This window comes from Dryobates pubescens, chromosome 14, assembly GCF_014839835.1.
Source record: "Dryobates pubescens isolate bDryPub1 chromosome 14, bDryPub1.pri, whole genome shotgun sequence".
In the NCBI taxonomy this organism is placed as follows: domain Eukaryota; kingdom Metazoa; phylum Chordata; class Aves; order Piciformes; family Picidae; genus Dryobates; species Dryobates pubescens.
Window position 1 is genome coordinate 4,595,296 of NC_071625.1, and position 14,270 is coordinate 4,609,565.

The 14,270-nt window shown below is 66.4% G+C and overlaps 1 protein-coding gene across 1 annotated transcript in view; it reads right to left on the bottom strand.

Moving 5' to 3' along the window:
• Positions 1 to 10,171, bottom strand: part of PLEC (plectin) — an 86,050-nt gene extending 75,879 nt beyond the window's left edge. Inside the window, exon 1 of the mRNA XM_054167544.1 lies at positions 9,978 to 10,171. Coding sequence (XP_054023519.1) covers positions 9,978 to 10,140 — 163 coding nt within the window. The 5' untranslated portion in view covers positions 10,141 to 10,171. The remainder of the gene's footprint in view (positions 1 to 9,977) is intronic.
• Positions 10,172 to 14,270: the final 4,099 nt, after the last annotated feature.

Below are 14,270 nucleotides of genomic sequence, written 5' to 3' on the forward strand. Positions count from 1 at the left end.
CCCCGATACCCACACCCCCTCCCACCCTTCTCGTCCTCCCCCTCCCCCCCATCCCTGCAGTCCCCAAGCGTGCACCCCCGGTGCTGGCAGGTGGGCACCGGGCAGTTGTCCACCCCCACCCTGGCACCCAGGTCCCCACCCTCGGGCGCACCCAGTGCTCACTGGGGATTTGCGGCGGGGGAGGGGGGGCGGGGGAGAGGGGGCGGTGGCAGCACCCGGATGCCAGGCCCCGTGCCAAGAGTGGGAGGGGCTCTGGGAGGGGGTGTCCGGGGGCGGGGGGGAATTGAGGTGCCCAGTGTGGGCACAGGGTGCTCGGGTTGCTGGGCGTGCCAGGGCTGCCCAGGGTGCTAGGGCACTTTGGGGTACTCAGAGGAGTTGGGGAGCTCTAGGGTGCCAGAGGAACTTGGGGTGTCCAGGGTGCCCACTGTGGGCACAGGGTGCGCAGGGGGCTCCGGAATGTCTGGGGTTCCTAAGGTGTCAGGGGTGCCCAGGGGATTCGGAGTCCTCAGGATGCCCAAGACACCCCATGGCGCTTGGGGACTTTTGGGGTGCACCGGGTGCCCACCATGAGCATGGGGTGTCCAGGGTATCTGGGTTGGCAAGGGTGCTCAGGGTGCCAGGGGAGCTTGGGGTGCCCAGCATAACATGGGCACAGGGTGTCTTGGCCTGCCCCGGGAGCTCAAGGTGCTTTGTGGGGTACTCCAGGGAGCTCGGGGTGCCTGGGGTATGTGAAGTGCACGGGGTGCCAAGAGAATTTGGGGCGCCCAACACCGGCACGGGGTGCACGGGGCGCCAGGGGAGCTCGAGGTGCTGTGGAGTGCCTGGGCTGCCCGGGGTGCTTTTGGGTGCCCGCGGTGCCAACCCCGGAGCCGAGGGGCCCCCGGGGTGCCCCAAAGCCGCCGGGCGGGTGCCGGGCGGTGCCACGTTGGCATCTCCGGGGGGGCCCCACCCGGAGCCGTGCTCAACTTCCCCATCCCGCGGAACTTGGGGGGGGGGGCAGAAACCCCAAACCTGCCCCCGCCCCAGGCGCCGGGCATCCAAAACCCGGGCGAGCGGCACAAGTGTGCCTCCCTCCCCACGTCACCCCAGTCCCCCTCCCCCCATCCCACCGGCCTGGGAGGGCCCCGGGGACGGGGAGGGGACAGGGACAGACAGACGGGGACAGACGGGGACAGCCAACGCGGGGGTGGGGCGCAGCTGCCCGGTCCGACCGGTGTCCCCCCCCCCAACAGGAAGGGGGCTGGGAGGAGAGGGGGGGCCCCGAGGGACCAGATGGGAGGGGACAGGGGCGGGAAGGACGACACCGGGAGGGGGGAATAATCGCGGGGGGGATGGGGACCAGACGTAAGGACATGAGGAGGGGACAATGCGAGGGGCCACAGCGGGAGGGGGACACGGCAGCTGAGGGGACAGTGAAGGCGAAACTGCAGCAGGGGACAAAGGCGGTGACATGGGACAGTCGCGGGCAAACGTACCAGGAGGGGACAGGCGGGGGCTGGGGGACGGCAGAAGGGACACACACGCAAGCGAGGGGGGATGACAACACAGGGTGGGGAAGTTGGGGGGGCAGAGGTAGGGGAGAGCCCGGGGGGATGGCACACCAGGAAGGGACAGCTGGGGTGTCAGGGAGGGCACTGAGGCCCATGGCACAGGGAGGGTTCGGCCACAACCTGGCATCCTGGGGGTGTGTGGTGGTGGGGGGTGTCCCTTGTATGTCCACCCCCATTCATGTCGGTGGGGACCACACAGGGACACTGGCATTGGCACAGAGTTGGCACAGCCATTGCCCCACCAGTGTGACCCGATTGCCCCCCCGTGTGCCAGGGTCTCCCCAGCCCTCCCTCAGCTGGAATCCACCAGGTGTGACAGCAAAGCCTCTTCAGTGCCCAGCTGCCGTCCCCATGGCCACCTTGTGCCAGGGATGCAGTGCCAGTACTCACACTGAGCCCCAAGCATTGTGTGGGTACATACTGCCTACCTTGGCACTGCCAGTCCCACCCCGGCACCCACAGCCCACCCTGATTCTCCACCCCATGGTAGTGTGAATCCCACAGCAGTGCCACCAGCCCCACGGTTGTGCCACCCCCCAGCTCTCTCTGAATGAGGGTCTGACCCATATCAGGGGGACTCTGCCCCATGGCACAGATGCAGCAGCCTGGCACATTGCCCCCAGATCTTGGTGGGGGTGGGCAGCAGGTCCTGGCCATGGGTCCCTCACACCCTCCCAGTGCCTATTACTGGTGCCAGTGTTTATACTGATGCCAGCACTGATACTAGTGCCAGCACAAATTCCTGTGCCAGCATGGGCACTGGGGTCCCTCATGGTTGGCACTGGGGGGGCAGAGGCAGAACAAGGGGGCTGCTGTTTGCTGGGGCACTGTGGGCAGTGGCAGGGGAGGCTCTGGCTGTGACTGTTCACACCATCAATCAGCTCAGCAGGAATGGGCACAGCCAGGGCCATGGCGCCACTGGGCACTGCCATGACAATAGCCACCCCCATCCCTCTCCAGGGCTATGGGGTGCTGGGCTGCTGGGGTGCCAGTGCTGCAGGTTGTTGGGGTGCCAGGGCCACAGAGCACCAGTGACACAGGGTGGTGGGGTGCCAGGGCATGTGGGCTGCCACAGCTGTGGGGTGCCACCATCACAGGCTCATGGGGTGTCGGTGTGTCAGGGCCAGTGCCATGGGTTGCCTGGGCCTGCAGGATGATGGGGTGCCAGAGCCACAGGGTGCTGGGGCACCAGGGGTGACGGAATGCTGGTGCCAGGGTGCCAGGGCCTGCGGGATGCTGGGGCGCCAGGGCTGTGGGGTACCAGGGTGCCAGCATCATGGGGTCATGAGGCGCCAGTGGCACAGGGCGCCAGGGCCTGTGGGATGCCAGGGTGCCGGTGCCAGGGCCTGCGGCGGCTGCGACCATGGGGCCCAGCAGCCTCGTGACCGGCGTCACCCGGAGCCCATTACTCACAGCCCAGTGCCCAGGCTGTGCCGCATGGCACTGGGCACACTGGGGGATACTGGAGGCGACACCGGCAAAACGGAGGGTGTGTGCTGGGGGAAACGGGGAACACGGCAGAGCAGCTGAGGGGGCACGCTGCGGGGAACCGGGGGCAGTGCTGGGGAAAGTTGGGAGAAACCGGGAAAGGATGCTGGGATCACACTAGGGGGTACGGGAGGAGGATACTGGGGGGTGCTGGGGGGATGCTGGAGGATGTTGGGGGATGCTCCTGGGGGAAGGATACGGTGGGATTACAGGGGGTGATACTGGGAGACAGTGGGGGACACCGGGGAGGATACTGGGCGACTCAAGGGGGTGCAGAGAAACACTAAAAGATACTGGGGAACCCTGGGGGAGTACTGTGGTGGAGGATACTGGGGGGGGATACTGGGGGGGGGGGGGGGCTTAGGGGCTGCAGAAGGATACCGAGGAATTCTGGGGGACATTGCAGGGATGCTACCGGGGGGGATGCTACCGGGGGGGATGCTACCGGGGGGGATGCTACTGGGGGGGATGCTACTGGGGGGGAAGATAGTGATGGATTTGAGGGGGTGCAGGGAATGACTGGGAGATACTGGAAGATACTGGGGGGATTCCAAGGAGCCCCCAGTCCCACCCCAGCCGGTACTCGTGGGTGTCCCCCGACCCCCGGCCCAGCCGAGCACCCCCCCAGGCGCTGGATGCGGCGGGACTCCATCGCCCATCCCGGTGGGGTCCCCGTCCCCCCATGTCCGTCCCCCCCTACCTCGCAGGTTGCTGATTTCGCTGTGGATGGAGCGGGACCCTCCCCGCGCCCCCTCCATGGCCGACAGCGCTTGGGCCCCCCCGCAGCCTCCGGTCCCGCAGCCTCAGCACGGCCCCGCCCCCCCTCCGGCCCCGCCCCTCCGGCCCCGCCCGGCCCCGCCCCTGCGGCACCACCACCACCCCCCCCCGCCGGGGACCGGCCACTACCCCCGGTACCGCAGTCCCTCGCCGGCCCGGACCTGCAACCGCGCCCCCGGGACGCTCCGGTACAGCAACCCGCCCCCCCAGTCCAGACAGACCCCCCCCAGTACGGCACAGCTCCCCCCAGCTCAGACCGGACCAGTTCCAGTACAGCCCAGCACGGCGCAGCCTTTGCCCGCTATGGCCCAAGACCCCCCCGGCACGGCCCAGACCCCCCCTACAAACCAGACCCATCCAGCGCAGAACAAGCACTGCCCCAGCACGGCCCAGACGCCCCCAGCACGGCGCAGACCTGACCCAGTATGGCACAGACCTCCCCACGTGCATCCCTGAGCTCCCCAGTACAGCACCCCCTTGGCATCGTGCCATGGCAGCAGCGCCCTGGCACCTCCTGGCACCATGAGAGTTGGTGGCAAGGACCACTCCAGTCCCCTCGTCCTGGCGCCAGGGTGGCAGTGCCAGGGGACAGTACCAGGCCTCAGCCTCCTGCTCCTGGTGGCTGCACCAGGCCCGGGCTGTGCCAGGCAGTTGCCACCGCACTGCGTCCAGGCTGGTGCCCAGCCTGGTGTGAGCCCTGGCACTGACCCTGGCAACTGCTGAAGAGATACAGCAAATGCCCACCATGACACTGGCACCTGGGACCCCCAGCAATCCTGGATCACCCGGCATCTGGCACCCTTGGCACCAGGTAGACAGCACTCTCAGCTATTTGGCATCTAACACCCCTGGCACTCCTGAATGCCCCAGCATCTGGCACCCCAGGCAATCAGCACTTGGCATACCTGGCACTCCTAGCTACCCTGGCATCCACACTCTCAGCCACCCCAGCACCCAGTACCTACTACTCTTGGCTACCTTGGCACCCAGCATCTCTGGTACCCAGGACTTGCCCCCCTGGCTACCAGTTATGCTGGAACCCAGCACTTGGCACCCAGAACCTGGCATCCCCCAGCTACCCTGACACCCATGGCTACAGTGGCACCCAGCACCCAGAATCTGTGCCTACCCTGGCACCCCCAGCACCTAGCACCTCTGGCACTCAGCACTTGGCAACTATAGCTACCAGCTACCCTGGCACCCAGCATCCAACACTCCCAGTTACTTTGGCACCCAACACCCCTGGCACAGAGTACCCCTGGCACTTTCAGTTATCCCAACTCCCCTGGCACCCAGCACTTTGCACCCCTGGCTACTGACTACCCTGGCACCCAGTACTTGAAACCTCTGGCTACCTCAGCATCTAGCATCTGGCACCCTTGGCACCCAGTACCCTGACCTGCTGCCAGGGCTGCCACCAGCTCCATATTCCCCTGGCACCCCACTGCCAACCCCATGGCCAGCAGGGCAGGGCACAGGCAGCTCTCACTCCCCATGTATGGGCACCACTGTTGGCACAACCCAGAGTCACTCCCAGCACCCCTGGGCACCAAGGGGCACTGCCAGGAACCAACTGCCAGGGTGCCAGTGTCATCAATGCTGCTATTGGGCACTGGTGCCTATGCCCTAAGATGCCACCACCAAGCACTGTGGCTTGTGCCTCAAGATGCCAATGTCACTGATGTCACCACTGAGGCCTGGTGCCCACCCCCAAGATGCCAATGGCATCACTAGGCACTGGCACTCGTGATCCAAGATGCCAGTGCCACTGATGTCACCACCAAGCACTGGTGCCCATGCCCCAAGATGCCAATGCCACCACTGGTACCCATGCCGCAAAACTATGATGCTACCCAAAGCCACTCAATGCCAGCGCTGGGCACTGGCACCCATGCCCTGAGATGCTAGTGCCACTGATGTCACCACCAAACACTGTGGCTTAGGCTCTAAGATGCCAATGATGCCACCGCTGAGCGCCAGTGCCCACACCCTGAGATGCCAGTGCCACTGATGTCATCACCAAGCACTGGTGCCTGTGCCCTGGGGCAATAACACCACCACCAGGCACTGGCACCCGTATCCCAAGATGCCAGCGCTACCCAATGCCACCACTGGGACATGGCGTCCATGCCCCATGATGCCAGTGTCACTAGCACCCATGCCCTGAGAGGCCCAAGCCACTTGATGCCACCCAATGCCACCACCGGACACTGCGGCTTGTACCCGAAGATGCAGATGCCACCACTGGGCATGAGTGCCTATGCCCCAAGAAGGCAGTGCCACCTGATGCCACCGCTGGGCACCAGGGCCTGTGCCCCACTATGCCAGTGCCACCATCAAGCACCAGCACCACTGCCGGCGGGTGCCAAAGCCACTCAATGCCACCAGTGGGCACCAGAGCTTGTGCCCTGCCCCCTGTGCTCTCCCCCCAGCTGCCAGATTCCCCCCGGCCACCCTCCTCGCCCACCCCCCCCGTGCCATTCCCGAGGGGGTTGAACTGGGTGAACTGGGGGGGATGTAGGGTGGTCTGAACTGGGTGCTAGCAGGGGGCGAACTGGGTGAGCTGGGCGCGGGGAGGGGGGTCTGAACTGGATGCCCGGGGTGTGAGCCGGGTGCTGGGGCTGAGCTGGGCGCGGGGAGGGGGGTCTGAACTGGATGCCCGGGGTGTGAGCCGGGTGCTGGGGCTGAGCTGGGCGCGGGGAGGGGGGTCTGAACTGGATGCCCGGGGTGTGAGCCGGGTGCTGGGGCTGAGCTGGGCGCGGGGAGGGGGGTCTGAACTGGATGCCCGGGGTGTGAGCCGGGTGCTGGGGCTGAGCTGGGGAGTTCTGAACTGGGGGGTGTGAAGTGGATGACCTGAACTGGGAGAGGAGCAGGGGGAACGGGAACTGGGCGGGTGTGAACTGGAGGGGGGTGAACTGGGTGACCTGGACTGGGCTGGGGGGGAAGGGGGTTGGTCCCGGACTGGGTAAACTGAGTGCTGGGGGCTCTGAACTGGGTGAACTGAGGGGGTGGGGTGGTCTGCAGTGGGTGGACTGGGGGGGGGTGCGGGGGCGGGGTGGTCTGAACGGGGTGCCGGGGTGGCGTGAACTGGGTGACCTGGGTGCCGGCAGCGGGCGAACTGGGTGACCTGGGTGCGGGGAGGGGGGGTCTGAACTGGATGCCCGGGGTCTGACCTGGGTGCTGGGGGTGAACTGTATGACCTGAACTGGGTTGGGGGGGTGGTCCCGAACTGGGTAAACCGGGTGCCGGGGGGGGTCTGACCTGGGTGCGGGGGGGCTGAACTGGGTGCCGGCAGCTCCCGTCCTGCCCTATTATGGGAATGAGCCGCAGGCGCTGCTCGCCTGAGCCCCCCCCCAGCCCCACAGCCTCTCCCCCAAGCAACCCCCAGCCGCACACCCACACACCCCCCAGCCCCCCAGCTGCCCCCCAAGCGCGGGGGGACCCCACCTCTGCTCCTCTCCCGCACGTCCTCGTAGATCTGCACCAGCTCCTGCTCCTGCTCCTGGGGGTCTGGGGGCGGCTGCCCCACGCGGGGGAACGACATTGCCGGGGGGGGTGGGGGGGGGGACACACGCAGTGGGGGTCCGGCCGCTGCTCGGCCCCACGGCGGCCCCACGGCGGCCACGGGACAGCAGAGACGGGCCGCCCCCCCCACGAGCCTTTAAAGGGACAGCTCGGATGTCCCCCCCCGCCCCAGCCCTTAAAGGGACAGAAGGGAGCCGCCCCCCCGCTCCGCCCCCCGGGTTCCGCTCTCGTGGGGCACGGAACCCCTACGGGGCAGGGCACGAATGGGGCACAACCATCCTATGGGGCACGGAACCCCTATAGGGCATGATCACCCCGTGGGGCACAGAACCCTATGGGACAGGGCACCCTACGGGGCACGGAACCCTGCGGGGCACAGACTCCTCTCTATGGGGCAGGGGCACGGTGTGGGGCTGGAGGTGACAAGGAGCAGGATGGGGCTGCCAGGTACAGTCCGCTCTCCCCAGCTGGCACAGGAAACGCCCTGCTGCCCCAGAGCCCTGCCCCACAGCTCAGCCCAGCCCCACAGCCCTGCCCCATAGCCCAGCCCTGCCCCCCAGCTCAGCCTATCAACCTTGCCCCACAGCTCAACCCCCCCAGCCCTGCCCCCCAGCTCAGCCTATCAGCCTTGTCCCACAGCCCTGCCCCATAGCCCAGCCCTGCCCCACAGCTCAGCCCCACAGCTCAGTCCTGCCCCACAGCTCAGCCCCACAGCGCGGGCCCTGGAGCTTCGTCGGACCTAGAAATAAAGGCAGCAGCACCAACGTAGCCCGGGGGGGCAGGGGGCAGGCTGGGTATTGGGGTGGCAGCCGTGAGGCTGGGACACCCCAGCCCCGAGCTGGATGTGGGGACCCGGCCCCCCACCCCTAGCAGTAGGCACTGGGGGGGCCATGGAGACCCCCCGCCCCCCATCCCGCGTCCCCCCCAAAACCCCACGGTGGGGAGCACATGGGGCACACAGGGTCCCATTGCTGGGGTCTGGTGACACGACCCCCAGCAAGAAGAGACTCAGGGGATCATGGTGACCCGGAGGCGTCCCAGGGTGTGTCCCTGGGGGGGGCCCCGGAAACCCCACAACTGAGACCACCACAGCCCCTCCCAGGACAGTCTGGGCCCTGGGGACCCTCCTGTGGTCACCAGAGCCTCTGCCCAGCCCTGGGGACACCCCAGGGACACCTCGGGGACACCCCAGCAGCGTTCCAGGGACATTTGGGGGATACCTGAGGGACACCCCAGGGACACATCGTGGGGGCTGCAGGGACACCCTGGGGACACACTCAGCACATGTCCCTGGGGACCCTCTGGTGTCCTCAGTGCCAGGGAGAGCTCAGTCTGTGCCCAGCCCTGGCCCTGCCATGCCTGGGGCACCCCCTAGCCTCACACGCTTAGGCCCACCACCAGCTGGACCCAAGGCAGGGTGCCAATCACAGTCAGAGCCCTGGTGCGGCGCCTGGCATGGCGGTGCCCGGCATTGTCAGGATCTCCCCGCAGTGTGGTGCCCAGTGTGATGCCAGTTGTGCCTGGCATGGCAGTGCCCAGCATTGTCAGGATCTCCCCCTAGTGTGGTGCCCAGTGTGATGCCAGTTGTGCCTGGCATGGCAGTGCCCAGCATTGTCAGGATCTCCCTGCAGTGTGGTGCCCAGTGTGATGCCAGTTGTGCCTGGCATGGCAGTGCCCAGCATTGTCAGGATCTCCCCCTAGTGTGGTGCCCAGTGTGATGCCAGTTGTGCCTGGCATGGCAGTGCCCAGCATTGTCAGGATCTCCCCCTAGTGTGGTGCCCAGTGTGATGCCAGTTGCCAGCCACTCTCGATGCAATGCTCAATGCAGCTGGATCCCCAACATGATGCCCAGCATGGTGCCCATCCCCAGCCAGCCAATGTTTGCCGTGCCCAGTGTGATGCCCACTGGAAGCAGGACCCCTGGCAAGGCTCCTGGCACACTTGCAGTGCTCAGCATGGTGCCCATGAGCAGCTGGACCCTCAGCGTGCCAGCTGCAGTCAGACCCCAGCACTTGATGCCCAGCATGGTGTCTGCTGCTAGTCAAGCCCCTGACATGATGCCTGGCATGGTGCCCACCACAGCTGCACCCCTGACACAACGCCCAGTCCGATGCCAGTCAGTCAGACTCTCAATGCAGTGCCCAGTGTGGTGCCTGCTGCCAGGAGGCCCCCATACGATACCCAGCATGGTATCCACTGCTAGTCAGACCCTCACCATAGTGTCAGCTACCAGGCAGACCCCTGGCACAGTGCCCACCCTGATGCCAGCCACAGCTGGACCCCCAGCATGGTGCCCACCACAGCTGGATCCTTGCTGTGGTGCCTGGCACAGTGCCCACCACCATCCAGACGTAACACAATGCCTGGCACAGTGCTTGCCGCAGCTGAACCCCTGACATTGTGGCTGGCATGGTGCCCACCACCCGCCAGCCCCCCAGTGTTGCACCTCCTGTGGTGTCCACTGCAGCCAGGTCCCTGACATGATGCCCAGCGCAGTGTCTGCTGCCAGCCGGACCCCCAACATAGTGCCCAGTGCTGTGCCAGAGCAGTGCCCACTGCAGCCAGTCCCCAAAACGATGCCCACCACTAGCCAGCCCCCCAGCACAGTGCCCATCGTGGTGCCCGTTGCCACCCTACCTGCGATGCGAATGACAGCTCTCTCGGCAGGGTCCAGCACGGTGCCGTTGCCCGCCGCAGCCTTGGCACGCCTGGTACGCTGGTGCTTGCCCAGGTTCCAGGGCAGGGTGTCCCCGGGCCCAGGGGAGCCACTGCTGCCACCGCTCGAGCTCTCCTCTGCCATCGCCCCTGGCTGCGGGCGCTGTGCCCACCTCGGCTCCTGTGGCAGAAGGACGGCGTCAGGGACCTGTTGGCACCTGTGGCACCACCTGCCAGCACCCAGCAACCACCGCGCCCAGTGCCGGCCCTCGGGCACACCCCAGCTGCCTGGCTTACACCTGCTGCCAGGAGCACCTGCACCACGCCCAGCCCTGTGCAGAGCCAAGGGGTGCCAAAGGGTGCCAGGGGGTGCCGTGATCTCCATAAGATGGTGCCCTCTAGAGACCTCAAGCGCACGATGCTCTGGTCTGTGCCAGGAGTGTTGGACTGAGCCATGCCAGGCAGTGCTGCCACGGCCATAGTCACAAAGGGGGTGCCACGCTGAAGAGGCAGCAGTGGGCAGAGCCGCAGTGATGCCCAGAGAGGTTGGTCCCACAGTGGGCACAGCCATGGTGGCACCAGGACCCCACACCGGTGACACCCCGGCACACTGTTCCTGCAGCCTGGAGCGCCAGGGGGCATCAGAGCCACAGGTAATGAGGCCACACTGGCACTGGGGCACCGATGACCAAAGTGCGCCGGTGCCACTGGCCAGGAGAGGCTGCCAGGGCCCAGCCCAGCCAGTGGCACCGCGGTGCTAGTGCCATCCCCACGCCAGGGGAGCGTGACGGAGGTTGCCAAGTGAAAGTGCACGTCAGCACTGTTGAGGCCTCTGCCACCCTGGCACCGCTATCCTGGCTCTGCCACCAGGGCACCACCATCCTGGCACTGCCACGGCGGTGGCAGCAGCTGCAGCTCTTTCCCACCAGACCCTACGGTGCCAGGAAGCACTGAGACGCCATTTCCAGCAGCTCCAAACCCACCGGGTCACTGGCACCGGCTCTCTGCGGGCTGGTGCCTAAGCCCCTTGCCACCGGCAGCCCCATGGCACCAGCACACGCCACTGGCACCCCCAGGAGGATTTTCTGTGCCATTTTTAGCCCAAACTCTCTGGAGGTGCCAGAGGCTGTGGCCAAGCCCACGGTTGGCATCAGAGCACAGCACCCCCAGGGCCCCCAAACAGAGACCTCCCAGAGCCTGGCCAAGCACCTGTGTGGCACATGTGTGGGGTGGGCACATGTGTGAGGTGGGCACACAGGCGTGGGTGTGAGCACGGGTGGGCGCACGCTTGTGGGGCACACAAGTGGGTGGGCAGGGGTGGGTGCATGTATATGGGATAGCTGTGGGGTGGGCACCAGCGTGGGGGCAGACATGTAGAGCACCCACATGTATGCGGGGTGGGCACATGTAGGGGGTGGGCACACACGTGTGGGGGTGACCAGCCGTGGGCACACCTGTGTGGGTCACAGGTGCAGGGTGGGCACATGCAAGGAGGGAGCAGGGGGTGGCACATGAATGTAGGGGGCATGTAGGGTGGGCATATGAGTGGCAAGGGGTGGCACACGAAGGGGGGTGATGAGCACAGCGTGACACATGCGGGGTATAGAGCAGGGGGTGGCACACGGAGGGGGGATGGAGCAGGGGGTGGCACAGGGGGGCGGTGCTCGTGCCAAGTCTGACTCACGGCTGCAACCCCCGCAGCCCTCCCCAGCTCCTGCAGCACCGACACCCCCCCCCACCCCGACCTACAAAACCCGCGGCACCCTCAGAGCCCCCAGACCCCCGCAGCTCACCCAGCTCAGATGCCTCTCAGCATCTCCCAGACGCCCCCAGACCTCCCTCAGCGCCTCCAAACCCCCCAGATCCTACAGCACTGTCGTCGTGTCCCCTCGCCCCCCCCGTAACCCAGAGCCCCCCCAGCCCTCCTATCTTGCACCCCACAGCGGCTCCCCCGCGACCCACAGCTCCACCCCAGCACCCCCAGCGCCCCATCCTGCACGCTGGGACCCCCACAGCACCCCCAAATCCCCACAGCACTCCCAGCCTTCACATCCTGCGGCACAAATTTCTCCCCCAGCCTTCCTTCACTCCCCAGTTCCCCCAGCTCAGAGTCCTCCCCTACACCCCCGGACTCCCCCGCGCACCCCCTGCACCCCCGGTGCAGCCCTCCCTGTGCCCCCCTGGTGCCCGCACTCACCCCGCGCCGCGCTGCCCGCCGGGCATGACCGGGGGGGGGTGAGCACCGGACCCGGGGGTGGGCACCGGGGATGTCACCGGCGTGGGGGGGCACCGGCTCCGGTTCCCGCAGCGGCTCCGCCCGAAGCGGCCCCGGGCTGCAGCGGGGGCGGGGAGAGGGGCGGGGCCGCGGGCGGGGCCCGAGCCCCCTCCCCCAGCTCCCAGTTAACCCAGTTAGCCCAACAGGCCAGGGGTTAATGCTAGGCATTGCTCCCAGTACGCCCAGTTAACCCTTTCTGGAGCGGCCAGTTAAGCCTCACCAGTGTTGACAGTGCACCCAGTTAACTCTAACCGCACCAGTGCTCCCAGTACGCCCAGTTAACCCTTTCTGGAGCGGCCAGTTAAGCCTCACCAGTGTTGACAGTGCACCCAGTTAACTCTAACCGCACCAGTGCTCCCAGTACGCCCAGTTAACCCCTACTGGAGCGGCCAGTTAAGCCTCACCAGTGTTGACAGTGCACCCAGTTAACTCTAACCGCACCAGTGCTCCCAGTACGCCCAGTTAACCCCTACTGGAGCGGCCAGTTAAGCCTCACCAGTGTTGACAGTGCACCCAGTTAACTCTAACCGCACCAGTGCTCCCAGTACGCCCAGTTAACCCCTACTGGAGCGGCCAGTTAAGCCTCACCAGTGTTGACAGTGCACCCAGTTAACTCTAACCGCACCAGTGCTCCCAGTACGCCCAGTTAACCCCTACTGGAGCGGCCAGTTAAGCCTCACCAGTGTTGACAGTGCACCCAGTTAACTCTAACCGCACCAGTGCTCCCCGTACGCCCAGTTAACCCCTACTGGAGCGGCCAGTTAAGCCTCACCAGTGTTGACAGTGCACCCAGTTAACTCTAACTGCACCAGTGCTCCCAGTACGACCAGTCAACCCTCACTGGTGCGTCCAGTTAACCCTCAGTGGTGACCCGGTATGAGAAGGGTTAACGCTGACCAGTGCTCCCAGCACAGCCAGTTAACCTTAACCGGTGCACCCAATACAGCCGCTCAACCCTCACTGGTGTGTCCACCAGTGCTCCCAGTACGCCCAGTCAGCGCAGCCTGGCGCCGCCAGTACGGGAAGGGTTAACCCCACCCAGTGCTCCCAGTGCGGCCGCTCGCCACCCTCCAGTGCCCCCAGCAGCAAGGCAGGGGCTGACCCCGCCCAGCGCTCCCAGTTCAGCCGGAGCCGCCCCAGTGCTCCCAGTGCGGGGGGTGCGTGCGTGCCAAGCTCTGCCCGCTCACAAGCCATGGCACCCGCAAACCGGCACTGGCCTGGCATCGGCTGCCTGTGCACCCCCCGTGCCCTGCCCGTGCCCTAATATGTCCTAGAACCACCCATTGTGCCCCAGTGCCTCCACGTACCTCAGTCCCTCCGAGTGCCTCCCGGTGCCTCCCCGTCCCTCCTGGTGCCTCCCCGTCCCTCCCGGTGCCTCCCGGTCCCTCCTGGTGCCTCCCCGTCCCTCCCGGTGCCTCCCCGTCCCTCCTGGTGCCTCCCCGTCCCTCCCAGTGCCTCCCGGTCCCTCCCAGTGCTTCCCAGTCCCTCCCGGTGTCTCCCAGTGCTTCCCAGTCCCTCCCGGTGTCTCCCAGTCCCTCTCGGTCCTTCCCAGTCCCTCCCAGCCACACCTGGCTGATCCCAGCACCACCACACTTGTTGGCATGTGCCAAACTGGGACCAGCGAGCCTGGCAGTGACAGGGGCATGTCCCAGTGTGTGCTGCTGGTGTCCCATTGTGTGGCACTGGTGTATGCCCCAGTCTGTGCCACCGGTGCCCATCTCAGTGCCTGTTCCAGCGTGCCACTGGTGCCCCAGTACCTGCCCTGCTGTGAGCCTCGGTGCCTGTCCCAGAGTGTGCCACCAGTGCCTGTCCCTGTGTGGCTGGCGCCCTTGTCCTTCTGCTGCCCGGTGCCACTTCTGCCAGCACTACTCAGGCCCCGATGGTGCTGGGCACAGCAGCCTGGCTGCAGTCATGTGCTAGTGCCGGTGCCAGGGCTGCCAGTGGGGCCGGCGCCAGCAGCCACACAAAGGCCCCTTTCATGGCTCCACTGGCCACCAGTG